The sequence below is a fragment of the Oncorhynchus gorbuscha genome, linkage group LG19 (assembly GCF_021184085.1).
Source record: "Oncorhynchus gorbuscha isolate QuinsamMale2020 ecotype Even-year linkage group LG19, OgorEven_v1.0, whole genome shotgun sequence".
NCBI classification, from domain to species: domain Eukaryota; kingdom Metazoa; phylum Chordata; class Actinopteri; order Salmoniformes; family Salmonidae; genus Oncorhynchus; species Oncorhynchus gorbuscha.
In genome coordinates, this window is record NC_060191.1 from 60,038,710 (window position 1) to 60,059,908 (window position 21,199).

At 45.8% G+C, this 21,199-nt stretch overlaps 1 protein-coding gene across 1 annotated transcript; it reads left to right on the forward strand.

Moving 5' to 3' along the window:
* The first annotated feature begins 9,714 nt into the window (after positions 1-9,714).
* Positions 9,715-20,935, forward strand: farsb (phenylalanyl-tRNA synthetase subunit beta). The gene is made up of 16 exons (XM_046315962.1): positions 9,715-9,856; positions 10,346-10,401; positions 10,509-10,663; positions 10,807-10,879; positions 12,219-12,334; positions 12,814-12,964; positions 13,080-13,188; positions 14,723-14,855; positions 15,053-15,104; positions 15,248-15,309; positions 16,697-16,904; positions 17,025-17,105; positions 17,236-17,328; positions 17,571-17,688; positions 18,106-18,258; positions 20,439-20,935. Exons 1-16 carry the CDS (start codon positions 9,799-9,801, stop codon positions 20,588-20,590), a joined length of 1,770 nt encoding a protein of 589 aa, XP_046171918.1. The 5' UTR covers positions 9,715-9,798; the 3' UTR covers positions 20,591-20,935.
* The last annotated feature ends 264 nt before the right edge of the window (positions 20,936-21,199 follow it).

The window sequence follows — 21,199 nt, forward strand, 5'->3', positions numbered from 1 at the left end:
CATTACGCGCATCAGCGCTTCATTGGACTCGCCTGGACACCACCACTTTAGTGATTGCCCCCTCTATATCTGTCTGTTCCTCAGTTTGATCCCCGTGTCAGCATTATTGTTGTTATGTTTTCCTTGTCCAGATGCTGTCTATGTTTCGTTTCACAGCCGTTATACATTAAATGTTCACTCCCTGTACTTGCTTCTCAAATCCCAGTGTCTGTCCTCACATTTTTGTTCATTTGCCTTGCATCATTGTTACTAAACTCTCCTTTTGCACCTACTTCCTGACTCCCTCTGTGACAGTCTCTAATATGGTCATACATTTGGCAGGAGGTTAGGAGGTGTAGCTTAGTTTTCCCCTCATTTTGTGGGCAGTGTGCACATAGCCTGTCTTCTCTCGAGAGCCAGATCTGCCTGTGGCGGCCTCTCTCAATGGCGATGCTATGCTCACTGAGTCTGTACATAGTCAAAGCTTTCCTTCATTTTGAGTCAGTCACAGAGGTGGGCAGGTGCAGGTTCCGTACACAGGGCCTGCTGTATGTCGGCATCCATGTCCCACACCACTAGCACGATGATACGGAACGGAGGGATGATGGAGGTCTCGTCTCCCTGCCTCTCCTCTGCATCATAGAGGTGAGACAGGGCGTCCGCCTTCACGTTCTTCGAGCCTGGCCTATATGAAAGCTTCAATTGGAACCTGGCGAAGAATAGACCCCACCTGGACTGTCTCGGGTTTAGCCTCTTTGCTGCCCTGATGTACTCCAGGTATCGGTGGTCCGTCCACACCCTCCAGCAAGTGCCTCCATGCCTTAAGAGTTCCCGGTCCCCTACGTCGTAGTTCCTCTGGGCGGGGCTCAACTGCTTGGACTAAAAGGTGCAGAATTGCAGCTTTGGAGGGGTTCTGGTGAGCTGGGACAGCACTACCCCGACTCCTACCTTGACGATGAAGGGGAGTGAGGGGTCGGGACTTGCCAGGTTGGGAGCAATGGAGGCACTTGCTGGAGAGGTCCAAACACCCTTTCCTGGTGTGGACAGACCACCGAAACCTGGAGTACATCAGGGCAGCAAAGAGGCTAAACCCGAGACAGTCCAGGTGGGGTCTATTCTTTGCCAGCGTCTAGAACGCTCTCTCTGCCTCCGCTGTCCAATGAAGCCACGGGGGACCTCCTCTCAGCAGAGAGGTAAGAGGCACGACCAGCGAGCTGAAGCACGGGAGGAACCTCTGGAAATAGTTGGCGAAACCCAGGAAACGCTGGACTGCTTTTACAGAGTTGGGGATGAGCCATGACGGGATGCTCCTCCATCTCCACTCCCTCCGTGGATATGAGGTAGCCCAAAAAGGACACGGACTGCTGGAAAAACAAACATTTTTCTTGTTTAAACATATACAGTTGAAGTCTGAAGTTTACATACACCTAAGCCAAATACATTTTAACTCAGTTGTTCACAATTCATGACATTTAATCCTACTAAAAAAAATCCTGTTTTAGGGAAGTTAGGATCACCACTTTATTTTAAGAATGTGAAAAGTCAGAATAATAGTAGAGAGAATGATTTATTGCAGTTTTTATTTCTTTCATCACATTCCCAGTGGGTCAAAAATTTACATACACTCAATTAGTATTTGGTAGCATTGCCTTTAAATTGTTTAACTTGGGTAAAACATTGCAGGTAGCCTTCCACAAGCTTCCCACAATAAATTGGGTGAATTTTGGCCCATTCCTCCTGACAGAGCTGGTGTAACTGAGTCAGGTTTGTAGGCCTCCTTGCTCGCACGCACTTATTCAGTTCTGCCCACACATTGTCTATAGTATTGAGGTCAGGGCTTTGTGATGGCCACTCCAATACCTTGACTTTGTTGTCCTTAAGCCATTTTGCCACAACTTTGGAAGTATGCTTTGGGCCATTGTACATTTTGAAGACCCATTTGGACCCAATCTGGACCCTTTCTTTCTAAAATTATCTGCCGAAATTGTTGCCACCCCTATTACTAGCCTGTTCAACCTCTTTTTCGTGTCGTCTGAGATTCCCAAAGATTGGAAAGCAGCTGCGGTCATCCCCCTCTTCAAAGGGGGGGACACTCTTGACCCAAACTGCTACAGACCTATATCTATCCTACCATGCCTTTCTAAGGTCTTCAAAAGCCAAGTCAACAAACAGATTACCGACCATTTGGAATCTCACCATACCTTCTCTGCTATGCAATCTGGTTTCAGAGATGGTCATGGGTGCACCTCAGCAACGCTCAATGTCCTAAACGATATCTTAACCGCCATCGATAAAAAACATTACTGTGCAGCCGTATTCATTGATCTGGCCAAGGCTTTCGACTCTGTCAATCACCACATCCTCATTGGCAGACTCAACAGCCTTGGTTTCTCAAATGATTGCCTCGCCTGGTTCACCAACCTACTTCTCTGATAGAGTTCAGTGTGTCAAATCGGAGGGTCTGCTGTCCGGACGTCTGGCAGTCTCTATGGGGGTGCCACAGGGTTCAATTCTTGGACCGACTCTCTTCTCTGTATACATCAATGAGGTCGCTCTTGCTGCTGGTGAGTCTCTGATCCACCTCTACGCAGACGACACCATTCTGTATACTTCTGGCCCTTCTTTGGACACTGTGTTAACAACCCTCCAGGCAAGCTTCAATGCCATACAACTCTCCTTCCGTGGCCTCCAATTGCTCTTAAATACGAGTAAAACTAAATGCATGCTCTTCAACCGATCGCTACCTGCACCTGCCCGCCTGTCCAACATCACTACTCTGGACGGCTCTGACTTAGAATACGTGGACAACTACAAATACTTAAGTGTCTGGTTAGACTGTAAACTCTCCTTCCAGACCCATATCAAACATCTCCAATCCAATGTTAATTCTAGAATTGGCTTCCTATTTCGCAACAAAGCATCCTTCACTCATGCTGCCAAACATACCCTTGTAAAACTGACCATCCTACCGATCCTCGACTTGGCGATGTCATTTACAAAATAGCCTCCAATACCCTACTCAACAAATTGGATGCAGTCTATCACAGTGCAATCCGTTTTGTCACCAAAGCCCCATATACTACCCACCATTGCAACCTGTACGCTCTCGTTGGCTGGCCCTCGCTTCATACTCATCGCCAAACCCACTGGCTCCATGTCATCTACAAGACCCTGCTAGGTAAAGTCCCCTTTATCTCAGCTCGCTGGTCACCATAGCAGCACCCACCTGTAGCACACGCTCCAGCAGGTATATCTCTCTAGTCACCCCCAAAACCAATTCTTTCTTTGGCCGCCTCTCCTTGCAGTTCTCTGCTGCCAATGACTGGAACGAACTACAAAAATCTCTGAAACTGGAAACACTTATCTCCCTCACTAGCTTTAAGCACCAACTGTCAGAGCAGCTCACAGATTACTGCACCTGTACATAGCCCACCTATAATTTAGCCCAAACAACTACCTATTTCCCGACTGTATTTAATTAATTAATTAATTTTGCTCCTTTGCACCCCATTATTTTTATTTCTACTTTGCACATTCTTCCACTGCAAATCTACCATTCCAGTGTTTTATTTGCTATATTGAATTTACTTTGCCACCATGGCCTTTTTTTGCCTTTACCTCCCTTATCTCACCTCATTTGCTCACATCGTATATAGACTTGTTTATACTGTATTATTGACTGTATGTTTGTTTTACTCCATGTGTAAGTCTGTGTTGTTGTATGTGTCGAACTGCTTTGCTTTATCTTGGCCAGGTCGCAATTGTAAATGAGAACTTGTTATCAACTTGCCTACCTGGTTAAATAAAGGTGAAATAAAACATTTGCGACCAAGCTTTACCTTCCTGACTGATGTCTTAAGATGTTGCTTCAATATATCCACATAATGTTCCTCCTCATGATGCCATCTATTTTGTGAAGTGCACCAGTCCCTCCTGCAGCAAAGCACCTCCATAACATGATGCTGCCACCCCCGTGCTTCACGGTTGGGATGGTGTTCTTTGGCTTGCAAGCCTCCCCCTTTTTCCTCCAAACATAACAATGGTCATTATGGCCAAACAGTTCTATTTTTGATTCATCCGAACAGAGGACATTTCTCCAAAAAGTATGATCTTTGTCCCCATGTGCAGTTGCAAACTGTAGTCTGTCTTTTTATGGCGGTTTTGGAGCAGTGGCTTCTTCCTTGCTGAGCGGCCTTTCAGGTTACGTCGATATAGGACTCGTTTTACTGCAGTATGACGGCTGCGTGGTCTCATGGTGTTTATACTTGCATACTATTGTTTGTACAGATGAACGTGGTACCTTCAGGCATTTGGAAATTGCTCCCAATGATGAGCCAGACTTGTGGAAGTCTTTTCATGAGGGATTGGCTGATTTCTTTTGATGTTCCTATGATGTCAAGCAAAGAGATACTGAGTTTGAAGGTAGGCCTTGAAATACATCCACAGGTACACCTCCAATTGACTCCAATGATGTCAATTAGCCTATCAGAAGCTTCTAAAGCCATGACATAATTTTCTGGATTTTTCAAAGCTGTTTAAAGACACAGTCAACTTAGTGTATGTAAACTTCTGACCCACTGGAATTGTGATACAGTGAATTCTAAGTGAAATAATCTGTCTGTAAATTGTTGGAAAAATTATAAGCTTCTATCTCAAGGCCATCAGACTGTTAACGTTAATGTTAGCCACTAACATTGAGTGGCTGCTGCCAACACACTGACTCAACTCCAGCCACTTTAATAATGGGAATTGATGGAAATTTATGTAAATATATCACTAGCCACTTTAAACAATGCTACTTAATATAATGTTTACATACCCTACCTTATTAATCTCATATGTATATGTATATACTGTACTCTATATCATCTACTGCATCTTTATGTAATACATGTATCACTAGCCACTTTAAACTATGCCACTTTGTTTACATACCCTACATTACTCATCTCATATGTATATACTGTACTCGATACCATCTACTGCATGTTGCCTATGCCGTTCTGTACCATCACTCATTCATATATCTTTATTTACATATTCTTTATCCCTTTACACTTGTGTGTATAAGGTAGTAGTTTTGGAATTGTTAGATTAGATTACTAGATTACTTATTACTGCATTGTCGGAACTAGAAGCACAACCATTTCGCTACACTTGCATTTACATCTGCTAACCATGTGTATGTGACAAATACATTTGATTTGATTTGATTTTAGATATCCTAACTGACTTGCCAAAACTATAGTTTGTGGTTGAAAAACAAGTTTTAATGACTCCAACCTAAGTGTATGTAAACTTCCGACTGCAACTGTAGATTATGCTCCAACATTCTTCCCAGCACAGACCTGACTAACGAGACATGCTGGGCGCGGTCAGCAGAATAGACCAAAATATTCTCTATAAACCACTATGCCCCTTCCCAGCATGTCCCGAAACACTTAGTTAATAAAGGCCTGGAAGACGGAAGGAGCATTAGACATGCCAAAGGGCATTAAGAGATACTGGTAATGCCCCGTGGTCGTTGAGAAGGCCGTTTTACATTTATCGCCAGCACAAATGCGCATCAGATTGTTGGCGCCCCTCAAGTCCAGTTTCGTGAAATGCTGTGCCACATGCGTTTGTTCGATGATGGTTGGGATGAGGGGTAAAGGATAGCTGAACTTCACGGTGGCTTCAGTGTTCGATAGGTAATGCAGGGGCGCAGTCCCCCATCTTTCTTCTTAACAAAATAGAAGCTTGAGGAGGCTGGTGACGTAGAGGGGCGGATAACACCTTTCTGGAGGCTCTCCTGTATGTAGATCTCCATGGCCTTGGTCTCCACATTTGAGAGGGGATAGACATGTCCTCTTGGGAGGCCTGCATCAGACAGCAGGTCAATGGCACAGTCCCAGGGGCGATGAGGAGCCAGGCGTGAAGCCTGGGTCTTAGAGAAAATCCGGTGCAGATCCTGGTGTTCCTCCAGTAAATCCACTTGAGGGGCGTGGTCTGGAATTTCCACCATAGTGGTGTTGACAGACACCGCAAGACACCTCCCCTGACACTCCTGCGACCAACCCAGCAGTCTCCTCTCAGACCAGGAAATAACAGGGCTATGCCAACTCAACCAGGGGAGACCTAAAACAATGGGGTGCGTGGGGGTGTCTATAATCAAAAAGGTGACCTGTTCTAAATGAGTGTCATGGGTCAGCAGAGAAATGGGAACAGTGATGTGATGTACAAGCCCTGTCCTTTTGGACGATTATCCAGGGCTCGAACCGAAATGTTGGACTGTAGGGGAACCAAAGGAATGTGTAATGCAGTGGCCAGTGCGCTATCTAAATGATTCCCGGCAGTACTGGAATCAATCAGAGCTAACGAGAGTGAGAGGCTAGGGTATTCAGGGAATTTAATTGGGAAACACACTAGTTTAGTTGACAGAAAAGGAGAGGAGATCTTGCCTCCTATCTGGTTTGGAGTAGGGGAATTCCCTGGTTTGTCACCTCCTCGCCTATTATTGGTTAGAGGGCAGGTAGGGGAGAAATGACCCATTTTTCCACAATAGGAGCAGAGGCCCAGATTCCTCCTTCTCCTACGCTCTACCTCGGGCAAACGTGCAGAGTCCACCTCCATCTGCTTTGACTACGGAGCACGTGTAGCCATGGGCTCCGGATTCCTGTGTAGGTCTTTGTCGGACCGCAGGAGGTTGTCCAACCGGATCACCATGCTGATGAGCTGGTCAAGTGACACATGGTCATCACGGCAGGCTTACTCCATCTGTACCTCCTCCCGCAGTCCGCTGGGGGAAACGGTAACCAGGGCCGACTCGTTCCTTCCAGTGGAGGCCGCGATTGTCAGGAACTCCAGGGCGAACTCCGAGGCGGTCCTAGATCCCTGGCATAGTCGGAGTAGGCGCTCACCCCCCTCTCGGCCCTCCACAGGATGATCAAATACCGAGCGGAAGAGGAGAGTGAAGCGCTCATAGGACTCAACCTCGGGTCCACCCGTCTTCCAAACCGCTGCATCACAGTTCAGGGCCCGTCCTGTCAGTGCCGAGATGATGGTGGCAGCCCTGTCTCTCCCAGAGACAGCCTTAGCGTAGCGAGCGAGGTACAGGTCGCCTTGCAGAAGGAATCCCTTGCATCTCGCTGGCGCACCGTGAAAGCGCTCAGGGGTATTCCGCAAACAAGCTCAGATGGGACAGGGGCAGGTAGTGGTGGTGTGGAGGTTGGTACCAGAACCAGTGCTAGAGACTAGTGGGACTGTACATTCCCCTCCAAACGCAGCATGGTTGCCAGCACGCTGTCCATATCGCTGCCGAGTCTGGAGAGACAGTCCTCGTGATGCTGGACTGTCCCTACGATGGTCGCCAGCACGGACTTTCCCGCTGTCTCCATTTATAATGGGTCGATCATTCTGTCGCGTTGCATAAGGATGGGAGACAGGCGCAGGAATAAGTTCGTTTTTTAAAAGTCTTTACCTAAAACAAAAGAGCTAGGTGTAAACATCCAAATAATTCCCAGAACAAGATCTGTAATAACAAGTGCACAAAATACACGTAACACCAAAAACCCAAATAAAACAGAGCACGGGTACTCACAATACCAACAGGCATAGGACAATGATCAACAAGGACAAAGGGGAACAGAGGGCACATATATACACACACTGATCAGGGGGAATGGGAACCAGGTGTGCATAATGAGACAAGACAGTTCGGGGTTGGTGGTAATGATCAAGTTCAGTGATGCCTAGAAGGCTGATGACGTAGACCTCCGGTGCTGGTGAACGGAATGAACAGCAGTAACGGGGGGATCCATGACAGTTGGGGACAGATGCACCAGATCAGAAAACAGTAGACATTTGACTTCAGATTCTAGTAGGGTGAGGCCAGGGGCTGCAGACTATTCTAGTGCCCTTGCCAATTTGTTGACATAGCTATATGTTGAAGAGGGTGGGGCTCAAGCTGCATCCCTGTCTCACCCCACGGCCCTGTGGAAAGAAATGTGTGTTTTCCCAATTTTAATTACACACTTGTTTGTGTGCATGGATTTTTATAATGTTGTATATTTTCCCCCTAACACTGCTTTAAATCAGTTTATATAGCAGACCCTCATGCCAAAGCATGAGAAGAATGAGCTTTTATTTTGGTTTATTTGTTTTTCTATCTATCTGTATGCCCTGTTGTTCACACGTATCTGCCGTCTTATTAGCTAGAATGGTCCCACCTGACCTCACCTCGTCCTGCCTGTCTTCCATCTTTGAGGACATGCGTGTCCATTGATAGAGCAGTCACTCAAATATCTTGTCAATATAATAGACAATCTTTTGTACATCACACAACTTGTCAGCAAATAGGTGGGGTGTACTATGGTAGTAGGGGCCTTGGTCACGCCTACAATCTTTGACACCAGCCTCCACTGGTCTTCAATAGGGCATAATCTAACCGCGTTTACTATCACAGTCCGATGAATTAGGCTAGGCATAATCCAGTGTGATTGTGGATTAAGAAGCCTAATTATTTGATAGCCTGTGACAATTGTATAACATCAAATATGTTCCAAATACCCGTAGAAATACTTGGCTAATGTTATGAACTGTTCAGTGTAACTGTGTTAGCCCTACATTTCCACAGTTGGCCTATTCATAGCCCAGTTTAGAACCCAGTGGGACTCTGATCTATCCTTATAACACCACCTTCAGTTATTTACCGACCCTTGCCTCTGCATGTTTTCCCACCTTCGAATATATATCTGTAATAGGTAGAAGGTTCTGATTAGGGGGTTGTCAATTCGCTGAGTGGGTGCCCAGCAAATAAATAAATACAATTGTTAGATGCTACCACCCCCCTCCAAATCAAAACCAAACATGGATTCCATGTTGTGTTTTTACTTTGCGTACACACACCTGTCTGTCCTAGTTAATCAGCCTCACAATACGAGCACCATGCTACCACGGACAGGAAGCAGAGAATAAGTAGAATGAAGCGTGTGCATGCAAACATTGACGTCCATGGCTGCTTTCAATATGAAAAAATGTACAGCAATGTTCAACGGAATTAAACGGAAATAGTGCGGTTCTGTACGAACAGTTGAAAAACAGGTGGATTTTGGGAACGCTCTGCTGCTCTTTAAATAGGTTGCTCATTGCTTGAAAACTTGATTGCTGTCAAGCAAAACATTTTGGGACTATGTCAACAATGGACTGATGAAACAAAAACCAAAATATAGTTTTTGGCAGCCCCCACACCTCTCTGATTCAGAGGAGTTGGATTAAATGTGAAAGAGATTTCAGTTGAACTGACTAGTGCCACGTTCAAAAGAACTGGGAACTCGGAAATCTTCAACGTCCGACTTGAGTGCATTTAAGACAACTGGAACATCGGAAAAAAACGAGCTCTGACTGGGAAACATCTTTCAAACGGTCATCTGGCTCGGAATTCCAACTCGGGAAGTCAGGCTTCTTTCTAGAGCTCCGACTTCCCGACCTGAAAATCACTGACGTCATGATTGGACCTCGTATTTTTCCGAGATCCCAGTTGTCGTGAAAGCACCTTAGGGATCACCTTACCCTTCCCACCTGGCACTGGCACACCAACAAAGGTGCGTTCACAATACATCAACGGTTCTACACTGTCTTTGATAATCCAGTGTGACTGTGAATTAACTATTTGAAATTGCAATTGAATTCGATACCAAATATTAATATGAGTCTTTTGGTACGAGTAGTACTTTATACTAATAATTCAGACTGGCATTGTCCCGGACAGCTAAAGCTGGTTTCGGTGGGTCCTTCAGTCTTGGAGGAAAGATTAGTAACTAGCAGTTAGCCGTGGTCAACATGCCGACTGTCAGTGTCAAAAGGGATCTTCTGTTTCATGCCTTGGGCAGAACATATAGTAAGAAATGTTACTTACCTTTTTAAGTCATATATATTCAGTAAATTGTAGAATTACACATTTTAACTAGATTCGGCGTTGTATTTTCAGACAAACGGTATAGCGAGATAGCTGCCAAAGTTAGCTACTGTGGCTACCTAGCTAAGACGGTGGCTGATGCCGTGGCAATAACAGCATATCACGTTTTTCGTGGGTTGTTTAACAACATATCACATATGTTACATACAAAACGGCATATACTCTGTTTCTACTGAATAGTGATTGAAAACATGATTTGATAGTTGACAGAACTGATGATGCTTATTTCACGACGATTGCATCATTTCCCTACCCAGACCTATCCTACCCTGCTAAGTTACTGTACTGAACGCCACATAGCTACGTCCATTTAACTAGTCAAATCTGATTTAAATGAAGAATGGAGGTGGGACCATAATATACGAATTATTCCAACATATTAAAATTATTTTCTCTTTCCCTTCATTTCAGCTGATGAAGAATTTGATGAGTTGTGTTTTGAGTTTGGGCTGGAGCTCGATGAGATTGTGAGTAGAAGACAGTGAAGATGAACTTCAGCCATATCCACTTGTTTGTGTGATAACCAATGTATTGTTTTGGGGCTAACTATTCTCCCCCTAACCCTGTCCTTCAGACCTCAGAGAAGGACATCATCAGTCGTGAACAGGGGGACACCAAGGCAGAGGGGGCGTCTGATGTGATTCTGTATAAGATCGATGTCCCAGCTAACCGCTATGACCTTCTGTGTCTGGAAGGGCTGGTCAGGGGCCTGCAGGTCTTCAAGCAGAAGTATGTAAACACATCTATATGGAGAATTGTGTGCTTAAACATTACTTTTACATTGCCAAAGTACTTCAGCTTGTGCTGCTTTATCGTGTGTGTGTTGTGTCTTCAGCTGTGTATTGACATGTCCATGTGTGTCTGCACTCCAGGATGGAAGCCCCTCGCTACAGGCGTGTGAGTCCAGCCAGCAGTGAGCCTCAGAGGCTGGTCATCACAGAGGAGGTGGGTGGAAAACACGGACCAGACTCTCTGTTTAATGACCTGGGTTTGGGGCAGAGTGTAGGGTTGGGTCAATTGGTCATCACAGAGGAAGGGAGGGAAAATCAAACTTTATTTGTCACTTGCACCGAATGCAAAGCAGTGTGACAAAAACAACACAGTTACACATAAACAAACGTATAGTCAATAACACAAAATAAAATACAAATATAAAAATCTTATGTACAGTGTGTGCAAATGTAGAAGATTAGGGAGGTAGGCAAGAATAACAAGGCTATATACAGGGGTTACCGGTACTGAGTCAGTGTGCGGGGGTACAGGCTAGTTGGGGTACTCTGTACATGTAGGTGCTGGCGAAGTGACTATGCATAGGTAACAAACGAACAGCGAGTAGTAGCAGTGTACAAAAGGGGAGGGCGGTCAATGTAAATTGCCCAGGGCGATTTTATGAATTGTTCAGCAGTCTTATGGCTTGGGAGTAGAAGCTGTTGAGGAGCCTTTTGGGCCTAGACTTGGTGTGCAGTAGCAGAGAAAACACTCTATAACTTGGGTGACTGGAGTCTCTGACAATTTTATGGACTTTCCTCTGACACTGCTTATTATATAGGTCCTGGATGGCAGGAAGCTTGGCCCCAGTGATGTACTTGGCCACTCGCACTACCCTCTAGCGCCTTGCGGTCAGATGCCAAGCAGTTGCCATACCAGGCGGTGGTGCAACCGGTCAGGATGCTCTTGATGGTGTAGCTGTCAAACCTTTTGAGGGTCTGGGGACCCATGCCAAATCTTTTCAGTCTCCTGAGGGGGTACTGAAAAGGTTTTGTCGTGCCCTCTTCATGACTGTCTTGGTATGTTTGGACCATGAGAGTTCATTGATGTGGACACCAAGGAACTTGAAACTCTCGACCCGCTCCACTACAGCCCTGTCGGTGTTAATGGGGGCCTTAATTGCTCACATTGGAGCAGACTCTCTGTTTACTGACCTGGGTTTGGGGCAGAGTGTTGGGTTTATTTGGTTGTGGGGGAGGGGGAAACATGGAGCAGATTCTCTGTTTACTGACCTGGGTTTGGGGCAGTGTAGGGTTGGGTTGATTTGGTTGTGGGAGAGGGAAACATGGAGCAGACTCTCTGTTTACTGACCTGGGTTTGGGGCAGAGGGTAAGGTTGGGTCATACATCTTGTCTTTGACAAGATGATGAATTAAGATATTGAGCTGTTGATTAATTTCTCTACATTTGTTGAGGCTGTGCAAAGGAGGGTTTGTGTTGGAAGCAATATATCGTTTTTAGAGATGAATGAGAGTATCCTGACCGACTGTGGGTGCCCCTGTTTGTGCCTGTCGTAGACAACTGCTGTGCGACCCCACGCTGTGGCTGCAGTCCTGAGGAACATCACTTTCACACAGGAACGCTACGACAGCTTTATCGAACTACAGGAGAAACTCCATCAGAATGTCTGTAGGTTAGTAAGACACCTAACACATCTCTACCTTCACGGAAAAATATATACAACACACACACAAGTTTGACCAACTCAGTGGCCTTGAGGTTAGTGTCTGCCCTTAGATTGGAATGTTGGGGGTTCTGTCCTTGTTTGAGTCATACCAAAGACTCTGATGGCTCTATGCTTGGATTGTGGGTAAGGCCCTGCGACAGTTTAGCATCCAATTGGTGTACTTGTACATCAAGCTGCCTTGCTCTACAAAAAACAGGAGATAGGCTCCTGGCCCTATGGGCCATTCTGGCTCGGACAAGGCTTACTTATTACACACACAATTTCACCTCTGCATATTTATTGTCAATGTTTTGGACCTTTTTCAATACTATGCCTCATACTTCAGTGATGGTGTTCAATGTGTTCTTCTCTGGTAGTTTCTGAGATATTGGCTCAGTGGATGTTGTGACAGTATGTGTGAATTGACTGTAATCTGTGCTCTGTAGGAAAAGGACTCTGGTTGCCATCGGCACCCATGACCTGGACACCATTTCTGGCCCCTTCACCTACACAGCCAAACCACCTGGTGACATCCGCTTCAAACCTCTCAACCAGGCCAAGGAGTACACCGCACAGGAACTCATGAGCCTCTACAAGGTGAGCAGAGATTGGCTACAGAGATCATGAGCCTCTGTAACATGAGTTGGTGTGGCTAGAGATGTTTTATTTCTGTCATCCAATCTTTCAATTTGTTTGTATTTCTCCCTCTCAGACAGACAGCCACTTGCGACACTATCTGCACATCATTGAAGACGAGGCTGTATATCCTGTCATCTATGACAGCAACGGCATTGTTTTGTCTATGCCTCCAATCATCAATGGTGAGGACACACGCATACAGTGCATTTGGAAAGTATTCAAACCCCTTGACTTTTTACCCATTTTGTTATGTTAATAGCCTTTTTCTAAAAATTGATTCAATTGTTTGTTTTCTCTCATCAATCTACACACACTACCCCATAATGACAAAGCAAAAACAGATTTTTAGAAATGTTAGCAAAATTTATTAAAAATAAAAAACCTAAATCACATTTACATAAGTATTCAGACCCTTTACTCAGTACTTTGTTGAAGCACCTTTGGCAGCGACTACAGCCTTGAGTCTTCTTGGGTATGACTCTACAAGCTTGGTACACCTGTATTTGGGGAGTTTCTTCCATACTTCTCTGCAGATCCTCTCTAGTTCTGTCAGGTTAGATGGGGAGCGTCGCTGCACAGCGATTTTTCAGGTGTCTCCCTAGATGTTCGGTCGGGTTCAAGTCCGGGCTCTGGCTGGGCCACTGAAGGACATTCAGAGACTTGTCCCGAAGCCACTCCTGCGTTGTCTTGGCTGTGTGCTTAGGGGCGTTGTCCTGTTGGAAGGTGAACCTTCACCCCAGTCTGAGGTCCTGAGTGCTCTGGAGCAGGTTTTTATCAAGGATCTCTCTGTACTTAATTATTTTAGTCTTTCCCTCAATCCTGACTAGTCTTCCAGTCCCTGCCGCTGAAAAACATCCCCACAGCATGATGCTGCCACCACCATGCTTCACCTTAGGGATGGTGCCAGGTTTTCTCCAGACGTGACGCTTGGCATTCAGGCCGAAGAGTTCAATCTTGTTTTCATCAGACCAGAGGATCTTGTTTTTCAATATCTGAGTGCTTTAGGTGCCTTTTGGCAAAGTGAACATTGGGTTTGTTGTCACCTCTCTGACCAAGGCCCTTCTCCCCCGATTGCTCAGTTTGGCTGGGCAGCCATCTCTAGGAAGAGTCTTAGTGGTTCCAAACTTCTTCCATTTAAAAATGAAGGCCGCTCTCTTCTTGGACCTTCAATGGTACTCTTCCCCAGATCTGTGCCTGGACACAATCCTGTCTCTGGACAGACAATTCCTTTGACCTCATTGCTTGGTTTTTGCTCTGACATGCACTGTCAACTGTGGAACTTTCTAGACAGGTGTGTGCCCTTCCAAACCATGCCCAATTAATTGAATTTACAACAGGTGGACTCCAATCAAGTTGCAGAAACATCATCTCAAGTATGATCAATGGAGACAGAATGCACTTGAGCTCCATTTTGAGTCTCATACCCAAGGGTCTGAATACTTACGTAAATAAGTTATTTCTGTTTATTTTTAATACATTATCAAAAATGTATTAACCTGTTTTTGCTTTGTCATAATGGGGTATTGTGTGTAGATTGATGAGGAAAAACAATTGAATAGATTTTAGAATAAAGCTGTAATGTAATAAAATGTGGAAGAGTCAAGGGGTCTGAATACTTTCCGTATGGACTGTATATGCCAAAACTATTAACCTCGTGGACTTCCAATATTGATTTACCCATGGTATGCTGTAGATACTGTTCTGTGTCTTTTTCAGGGGACCATTCCAAAATCTCCTTGAATACAAAGAATGTTTTTATCGAGTGCACAGCCACTGACCTTACCAAGGCAAAAATTGTGTTGGACATGATGGTGACGATGTTCTGCGAGTATTGTGAAGAGCCTTTCACGTGAGTCCAGGCAACAGCTGTTTATGGTAGATTTCTATGATTACAATTAAATGGCTAATAGTTTAACCTAATATGTTAGTGTGTAAAATAAGACCATGAATTAGTAGGAATATGTCATAGTAATAAGAAGTTCCTTTGCCCTACTCCACATAAGACTACTCTTGACCTATGTCACGTTCTGTCGCTCTCTCTCTCAGGGTAGAGGAGGCTGAGGTGGTGTACCCAGATGGAAGGACCTGTCAGTACCCGGTACTGTATCCCCTCACCATCACCCTGCAGTCTGTTTCCTTTTGTGGGAAAATATATTAGAACCCACTGGTCAATATGTACATTCTGCTTATCCCCATTCTATTTGTAACCCTCAACCTTTCTGCTATACCATGTGACCTCAGGAGCTGGCTTACAGGAAGGAAACTCTGTCAGCTGACTTCATCAACCGTAAAGTTGGCATCAGGTAACAAAGTGGCTTGAAATAATATCCAACGTCTGCTAAATGACTTAAATGTAAATGTAAATGTAAATAATATCCAACCTTGTTCGTGTAGAGCTACCCTCCTGTCGGTTTCAACTCTAACCCTGTTCCTGTAGAGCTACCCTCCTATAGTTTTCAACTCTAACCCTGTTCCTGTAGAGCTACCCTCCTGTCGGTTTCAACTCTAACCCTGTTCCTGTTTCAGAGCTCCTATAGTTTTCCCTCCTGTCGGTTTCAACTCTAACCCTGTTCCTGTAGAGCTACCCTCCTATAGTTTTCAACTCTAACCCTGTTCCTGTAGAGCTACCCTCCTGTAGGTTTCAACTCTAACCCTGTTCCTGTAGAGCTACCCTCCTGTCGGTTTCAACTCTAACCCTGTTCCTGTAGAGCTACCCTCCTGTAGGTTTCAACTCTAACCCTGTTCCTGTAGAGCTACCCTCCTGTCGTTTTCAACTCTAACCCTGTTCCTGTAGAGCTACCCTCCTGTAGGTTTCAACTCCAACCCTAATCTAGTGCATCTGATTAAATAATTAGCTTGTTGATAAGCTGAATCAGTTTATTTACAACTGGGGTTTGAGTGAAAACCTACAGGAGCGTAGCTCTCCAGGAACAGGGTTAGAGTTGAAACCTACAGGAGGGTAACTCTCCAGGAACAGGGTTAGCGTTATAACCTACAGGAGGGTAGCTCTCCAGGAACAGGGTTAGAGTTGAAACCTACAGGAGGGTAACTCTCCAGGAACAGGGTTAGCGTTATAACCTACAGGAGGGTAGCTCTCCAGGAACAGGGTTAGTGTTATAACCTACAGGAGGGTAACTCTCCAGGAACAGGGTTAGTGTTATAACCTACAGGAGGGTAACTCTCCAGGAACAGGGTTAGTGTTATAACCTACAGGAGGGTAGCTCTCCAGGAACAGGGTTAGTGTTATAACCTACAGGAGGGTAACTCTCCAAGAACAGGGTTAGTGTTATAACCTACAGGAGGGTAACTCTCCAGGAACAGGGTTAATAACCTAGGGTTAGGAACAGGGTTAATGTTATAACCTACAGGAGGGTAACTCTCCAGGAACAGGGTTAGTGTTATAACCTACAGGAGGGTAGCTCTCCAGGAACAGGGTTGGAGACCTCTCCTCTATATGCTAAGCAGAATGCTGCCAATATCCTTACATTTACATGACTCTCTTATCCAGAGAGTCAGTCTTACATGAGCAATTAGGGTTAAGTGCTTTCTCAATTAATTGTTTTCTATAATCACCAAGTTTGCTTTGGGATTCAAACCATCGACCTTTCAGTTACTGACCCAATGTTCTTAACGGCTAGGCTACCTGCCGATGTTTAACGTTTGTAATGCTTTAACGTTTGTAATCCCCAGTGAATCTACTGAGCATATCGCTCAACTGTTGACCAAGATGTGCTTGCGCTCAGAGGTCATGAGTGACGGCGACCAGATCGAGGTGGAGATCCCGCCCACGCGCTCTGACGTCATCCACGCCTGTGACATCATGGAGGACGCCGCCATGGCGTACGGTTTCAACAATATTCCCCGCACCACGCCGCGCACATATACCATAGCCAATCAAGTGAGGGTTTCTTCAGCTGGTTATTCATTAATGAAGTTGATTGGTTGTTGACTGGAGCTGCTAGTTGGGTGCTATTAAGTGGTGAGGTCTTATTTTCCCTCATGACTGTTGTGTTTTTAGCTCCCACTGAATAAGCTGTCGGAGCTACTGAGACAGGACCTGGCTGCTGCTGGATTCACGGAGGCCCTCACCTTCGCCCTGGTAATGACCACACTCTCTACCTTTGTGGACCCCAAGAAGAGTAGCTGCTGCTTCTGCAAAATCTAATGGGGATCCAAATAAATAAACACACACACACATTTTCATGTGTTGTATCTGTCTTCCTGTGCAGTGTTCTCAAGAGGACATAGCTGACAAGCTGTTGAAGAACATCTCAGAGACCAGAGCATGTCGCATCTCCAACCCCAAGACAGCTGAGTTCCAGGTGGACCACCATTACTGTGGATTAATCATGTCTCTCTGATAACATTATGATCTGTCCCCCTTTAGTCTTTGAATGATCTCGTACATTTGCTTTACACTACAGCAAGTTTGAAGTTAAACAGTTGACTGGATTCTTTCACCCTCTATTGATGTGAGGGTTTTTCTCCACTAGAGGGTGCTGTGACTGGGTGGGTGTATCAGGCTGGTGGTGGTGTTAACAGCAGTGCTCGTCTTTTCCACCAGGTGGCGCGCACCACCCTGCTCTCAGGCCTGCTGAAGACTGTGGCTGCCAACAGGAAGATGCCTCTGCCTCTGAGGCTGTTTGAGATTTCAGACGTGGTGCTCAAGGATGAATCCAAAGGTCTGTTTGTGTGCGGGTGTGACCTCCGTATTCATAATAGACAGTATTCATGGATATGTGATTAAGTTTTTATTTATTTAATTTTACCTTTATTTAACCAGGCAAGTCAGTTAAGAACAAATTCTTATTTTCAATGACGGCCTAGGAACAGTGGGTTAACTGCCTGTTCAGGGGCAAAACGACAGATTTGTACCTTGTCGGCTCGGGGGTTTGAACTTGCAACCTTCCGGTTACTAGTCTAGCGCTCTAACCACTAGGCTACCCTGTCATTGTATGCCTGCCTTTCTAATTTCTTTATTAGGACAAACATTATTTTACATATTGATTCCCTCATACTCAAGTATACACACAGTCATTTTTTAAAGACATCCTACAGTCTATCCTGATGCCTACGTTGTCCTCTGCTCTCCCTCTCAGACGTGGGGGCCAGGAACAACCGTCGCCTGTGTGCTGTCTACTACAACAAGAGTCCGGGGTTTGAGGTGATCCACGGTCTGATGGACAGGGTTATGCAGCTGCTGGAGATCAAACCAGGCCAGGGCAATGGCTACCACATCCAGGCTGCCAACGGTAAGACAACCAGGGAGACATCTCAGTGGTTTAAACTGGACTCTGTTTCTTTCAATGGCAACTGATTGGTGAAAGCTCTGGATAGGTTTTCAGTTTTCACCATGGTGCTTTCAACTGACGTGTCAAACCGGTCCAACTAGCCTACCGAGTGGCGCAGCGGTCTAAGGCACTGCATCGCAGTGTTGTGGCGTCACTACAGCCTGGAGTTCGATCTTGTGGCTGGTCATCTGCAAGCTGATTTCGGTCATCAGTTGAACGGCGTTTCCTCAGACACATTGGTGCGGCTGGCCTCCAGGTTAAGCAGGGGGTGTTAAGCAGCGCGGCTGGGTGGGTCATGTTTCCTCAGACACATTGGTGCGGCTGGCCTCCGGGTTAAGCAGGGGGGTGTTAAGCAGCGCGGCTTGGTGGGTCATGTTTCCTCAGACACATTGGTGCGGCTGGCCTCCAGGTTAAGCAGGCGGGTGTTAAGCAGCGCGGCTGGGTGGGTCATGTTTCCTCAGACACATTGGTGCGGCTGGCCTCCAGGTTAAGCAGGGGGGTGTTAAGCAGCGCGGCTTGGTGGGTCATGTTTCCTCAGACACATTGGTGCGGCTGGCCTCCGGGTTAAGCAGGCAGGTGTTAAGCAGCGCGGCTTGGTGGGTCATGTTTCCTCAGACACATTGGTGCGGCTGGCCTCCGGGTTAAGCAGGCAGGTGTTAAGCAGCGCGGCTTGGTGGGTCATGTTTCCTCAGACACATTGGTGCGGCTGGCCTCCGGGTTAAGCAGCGTGGCTTGGTGGGTCATGTTTCGGAGGACGCATGACTCGACCTTCACTTCTCCCGGGCCTGTTGGAGAGTTGCAGTGATGAGACAAGATCACAATAGGATATCATGAAATTGGGGAGAAACATTTTCAAAACAAGCTTCTCCAAGTCAGTGGTCATAAAGGAAAGGAAGCAAGGAAAGGAAGTGGTATAAAACTAAAACCCATATCATGGTTTCACAGTTCACACCTATCCTCAACCTACAGTACAGCTGTGGCTGTATTAACAGTGGAAATGATTTTAGGGGGTATTTTGTCCACTAGTGAAGTGAATGTTTTCCCATTGCACTCATGAAACTTGTTCCACAAATCAGTGTTTTTATGAGCTGTGGATTCTGCAGGGCTCAATTAGCTCCAATCCCTCCCATCTGTCTCTCTCACTCCACCTCACTCACCACAGGATGTGTGTCTCCTGTCACAATCTGGGGAAATGGATGGGCTCAAGGACCACAGAGGGATAAGGATGGGGTGAAGAGGGAGTGCAGGGGTGTGGAGGATAGAGAAACGGGGAGGTGGAGGGTAAGCGAGCGTGTCGTCAGCAGTGGGAGTCAGACTGCATGTGAGTCACGTCTGCTGCTGCAGTGCACTTCCCTGGGTTTACAGGGAGATCCATGGGCATTTAGACTGCCTGAAACACACACTCACAGCTACATAAAACACGTAGACTGTCACATTTACACACTATCATGCAGAGAGAGCGAGAGCTGTCAGTTGTCTCACTCATAGCCATGCGGTGTAGGGCTGAGTGGTTAGGGAGTTAGCGGAAGGAGAGCCTCTTAAGGAGCAGATGCCCACGTTTCACTTAACTGTGTCAAATTCAGCCCTTCACATTCACTGTTAAAGGCATGCTGTACCCTCCTCCTAATCTTAAGAGGGTTGGTGGAATAGGTTGTCACTTGTCAGGCTGGCTGTCTGGCTATTAGTGTAGCATTTTTAATGACTGGGTGTCATGGTGCTGCCCTGGAAGAGACATACAGATCGTGCAGAGATTTTTCTGTTGCTAGTTATGAGTAAGTATCTGAATGGTGGCTCAGGAGTACATTAGCTTTTAGGAGCAAAGCAGTGTGGGAAGACCTGAAGCACCATGGAGAACAGAACAGCGTAGGAACGTAACATGTCTGTGGAACTGGAGTCATGGCAACCCTGAGCCTAGCTGGTCTCTTCCTTGAACAGGCTCTATAGCGGTCAGTGTTTTAAACAAATCAATGAGTTGTCTCACATCTGAGAATAGTTCAAGCCAAAATGAAACTGATCTTAGGTGTCTGTGTAGAAACATTTATTCAGAGACTTCATTTCTTATGTTTATTTTCAGTGGACCACAGATCCTCTTCACCTTCCCTTCCTTCCCAACCCCCTCCGTTTCCCCTCTTTTCTTTCAGATTCCACCTTCTTCCCTGGTCGCTGTGCTGAGATCTTTGCGTGCGGGAAGAGCATAGGACGCCTTGGGGTCCTTCACCCTGATGTCATCAACCGCTTTGAGCTCACCATGCCATGCTCCGCCCTGGACATCGACATTGAGCACTTCCTGTGATGTCACAGGCAGACACACGCCTGAACCTGTAACTCCACCAAACTCACCTACTCATGCTCAGTCCATCTCAACACAGGCTTTCCCAGCTCCAGCAGAGTACAGTCCAACCTGCCACAGCTGAGCTCACATTTTCACACACATCTCCCATTGACATCACATTGCGAGCTTGAGATATGTGCGAAAGTAAGGATTCGGACCCAAATAAATTGTTCAGTTTATATCATGCTGGTATTTCTGTTGACAGATGTACAACCGTGTATGAAGTAACCATAGAAATTGTAGGCAGGTATATACAAATAATGTGGCTGTATTTTTATCTCCATGGTAATTAAAGTGAATATGCGATGTCGGCCTGTGACTCAGTCCTGTGTTTCTGAATTAATCTCAGTCCTGCTTCATTTGAGCTTTAACCAATATGCTGTACTATACAATGTAAAGACATTGCTCTGAGCAATTGTATCGATTCAGGTCATTTACATTTTTGTCATACAGCATATAGGCCTAATACACTGTATGAGTGTAAATAACAGGAAGCCACAAAGCTGTGGTTCAACAGGTTTCCTTGTGGTGTGTCCAACTGGTATGGTCTTGTTAGGTGAGTTAATGGTC

Bases quoted from the DNA above. Each gene is read 5' to 3' on its own strand.
- farsb (XM_046315962.1), top strand. From the start codon at position 9,799: ATGCCGACTGTCAGTGTCAAAAGGGATCTTCTGTTTCATGCCTTGGGC. The intron at 10,880-12,218 runs GTGGGTGGAAAA...TGCCTGTCGTAG, and splicing joins GGCTGGTCATCACAGAGGAG to ACAACTGCTGTGCGACCCCA. The intron at 18,259-20,438 runs GTAAGACAACCA...CTTTTCTTTCAG, and splicing joins CCACATCCAGGCTGCCAACG to ATTCCACCTTCTTCCCTGGT.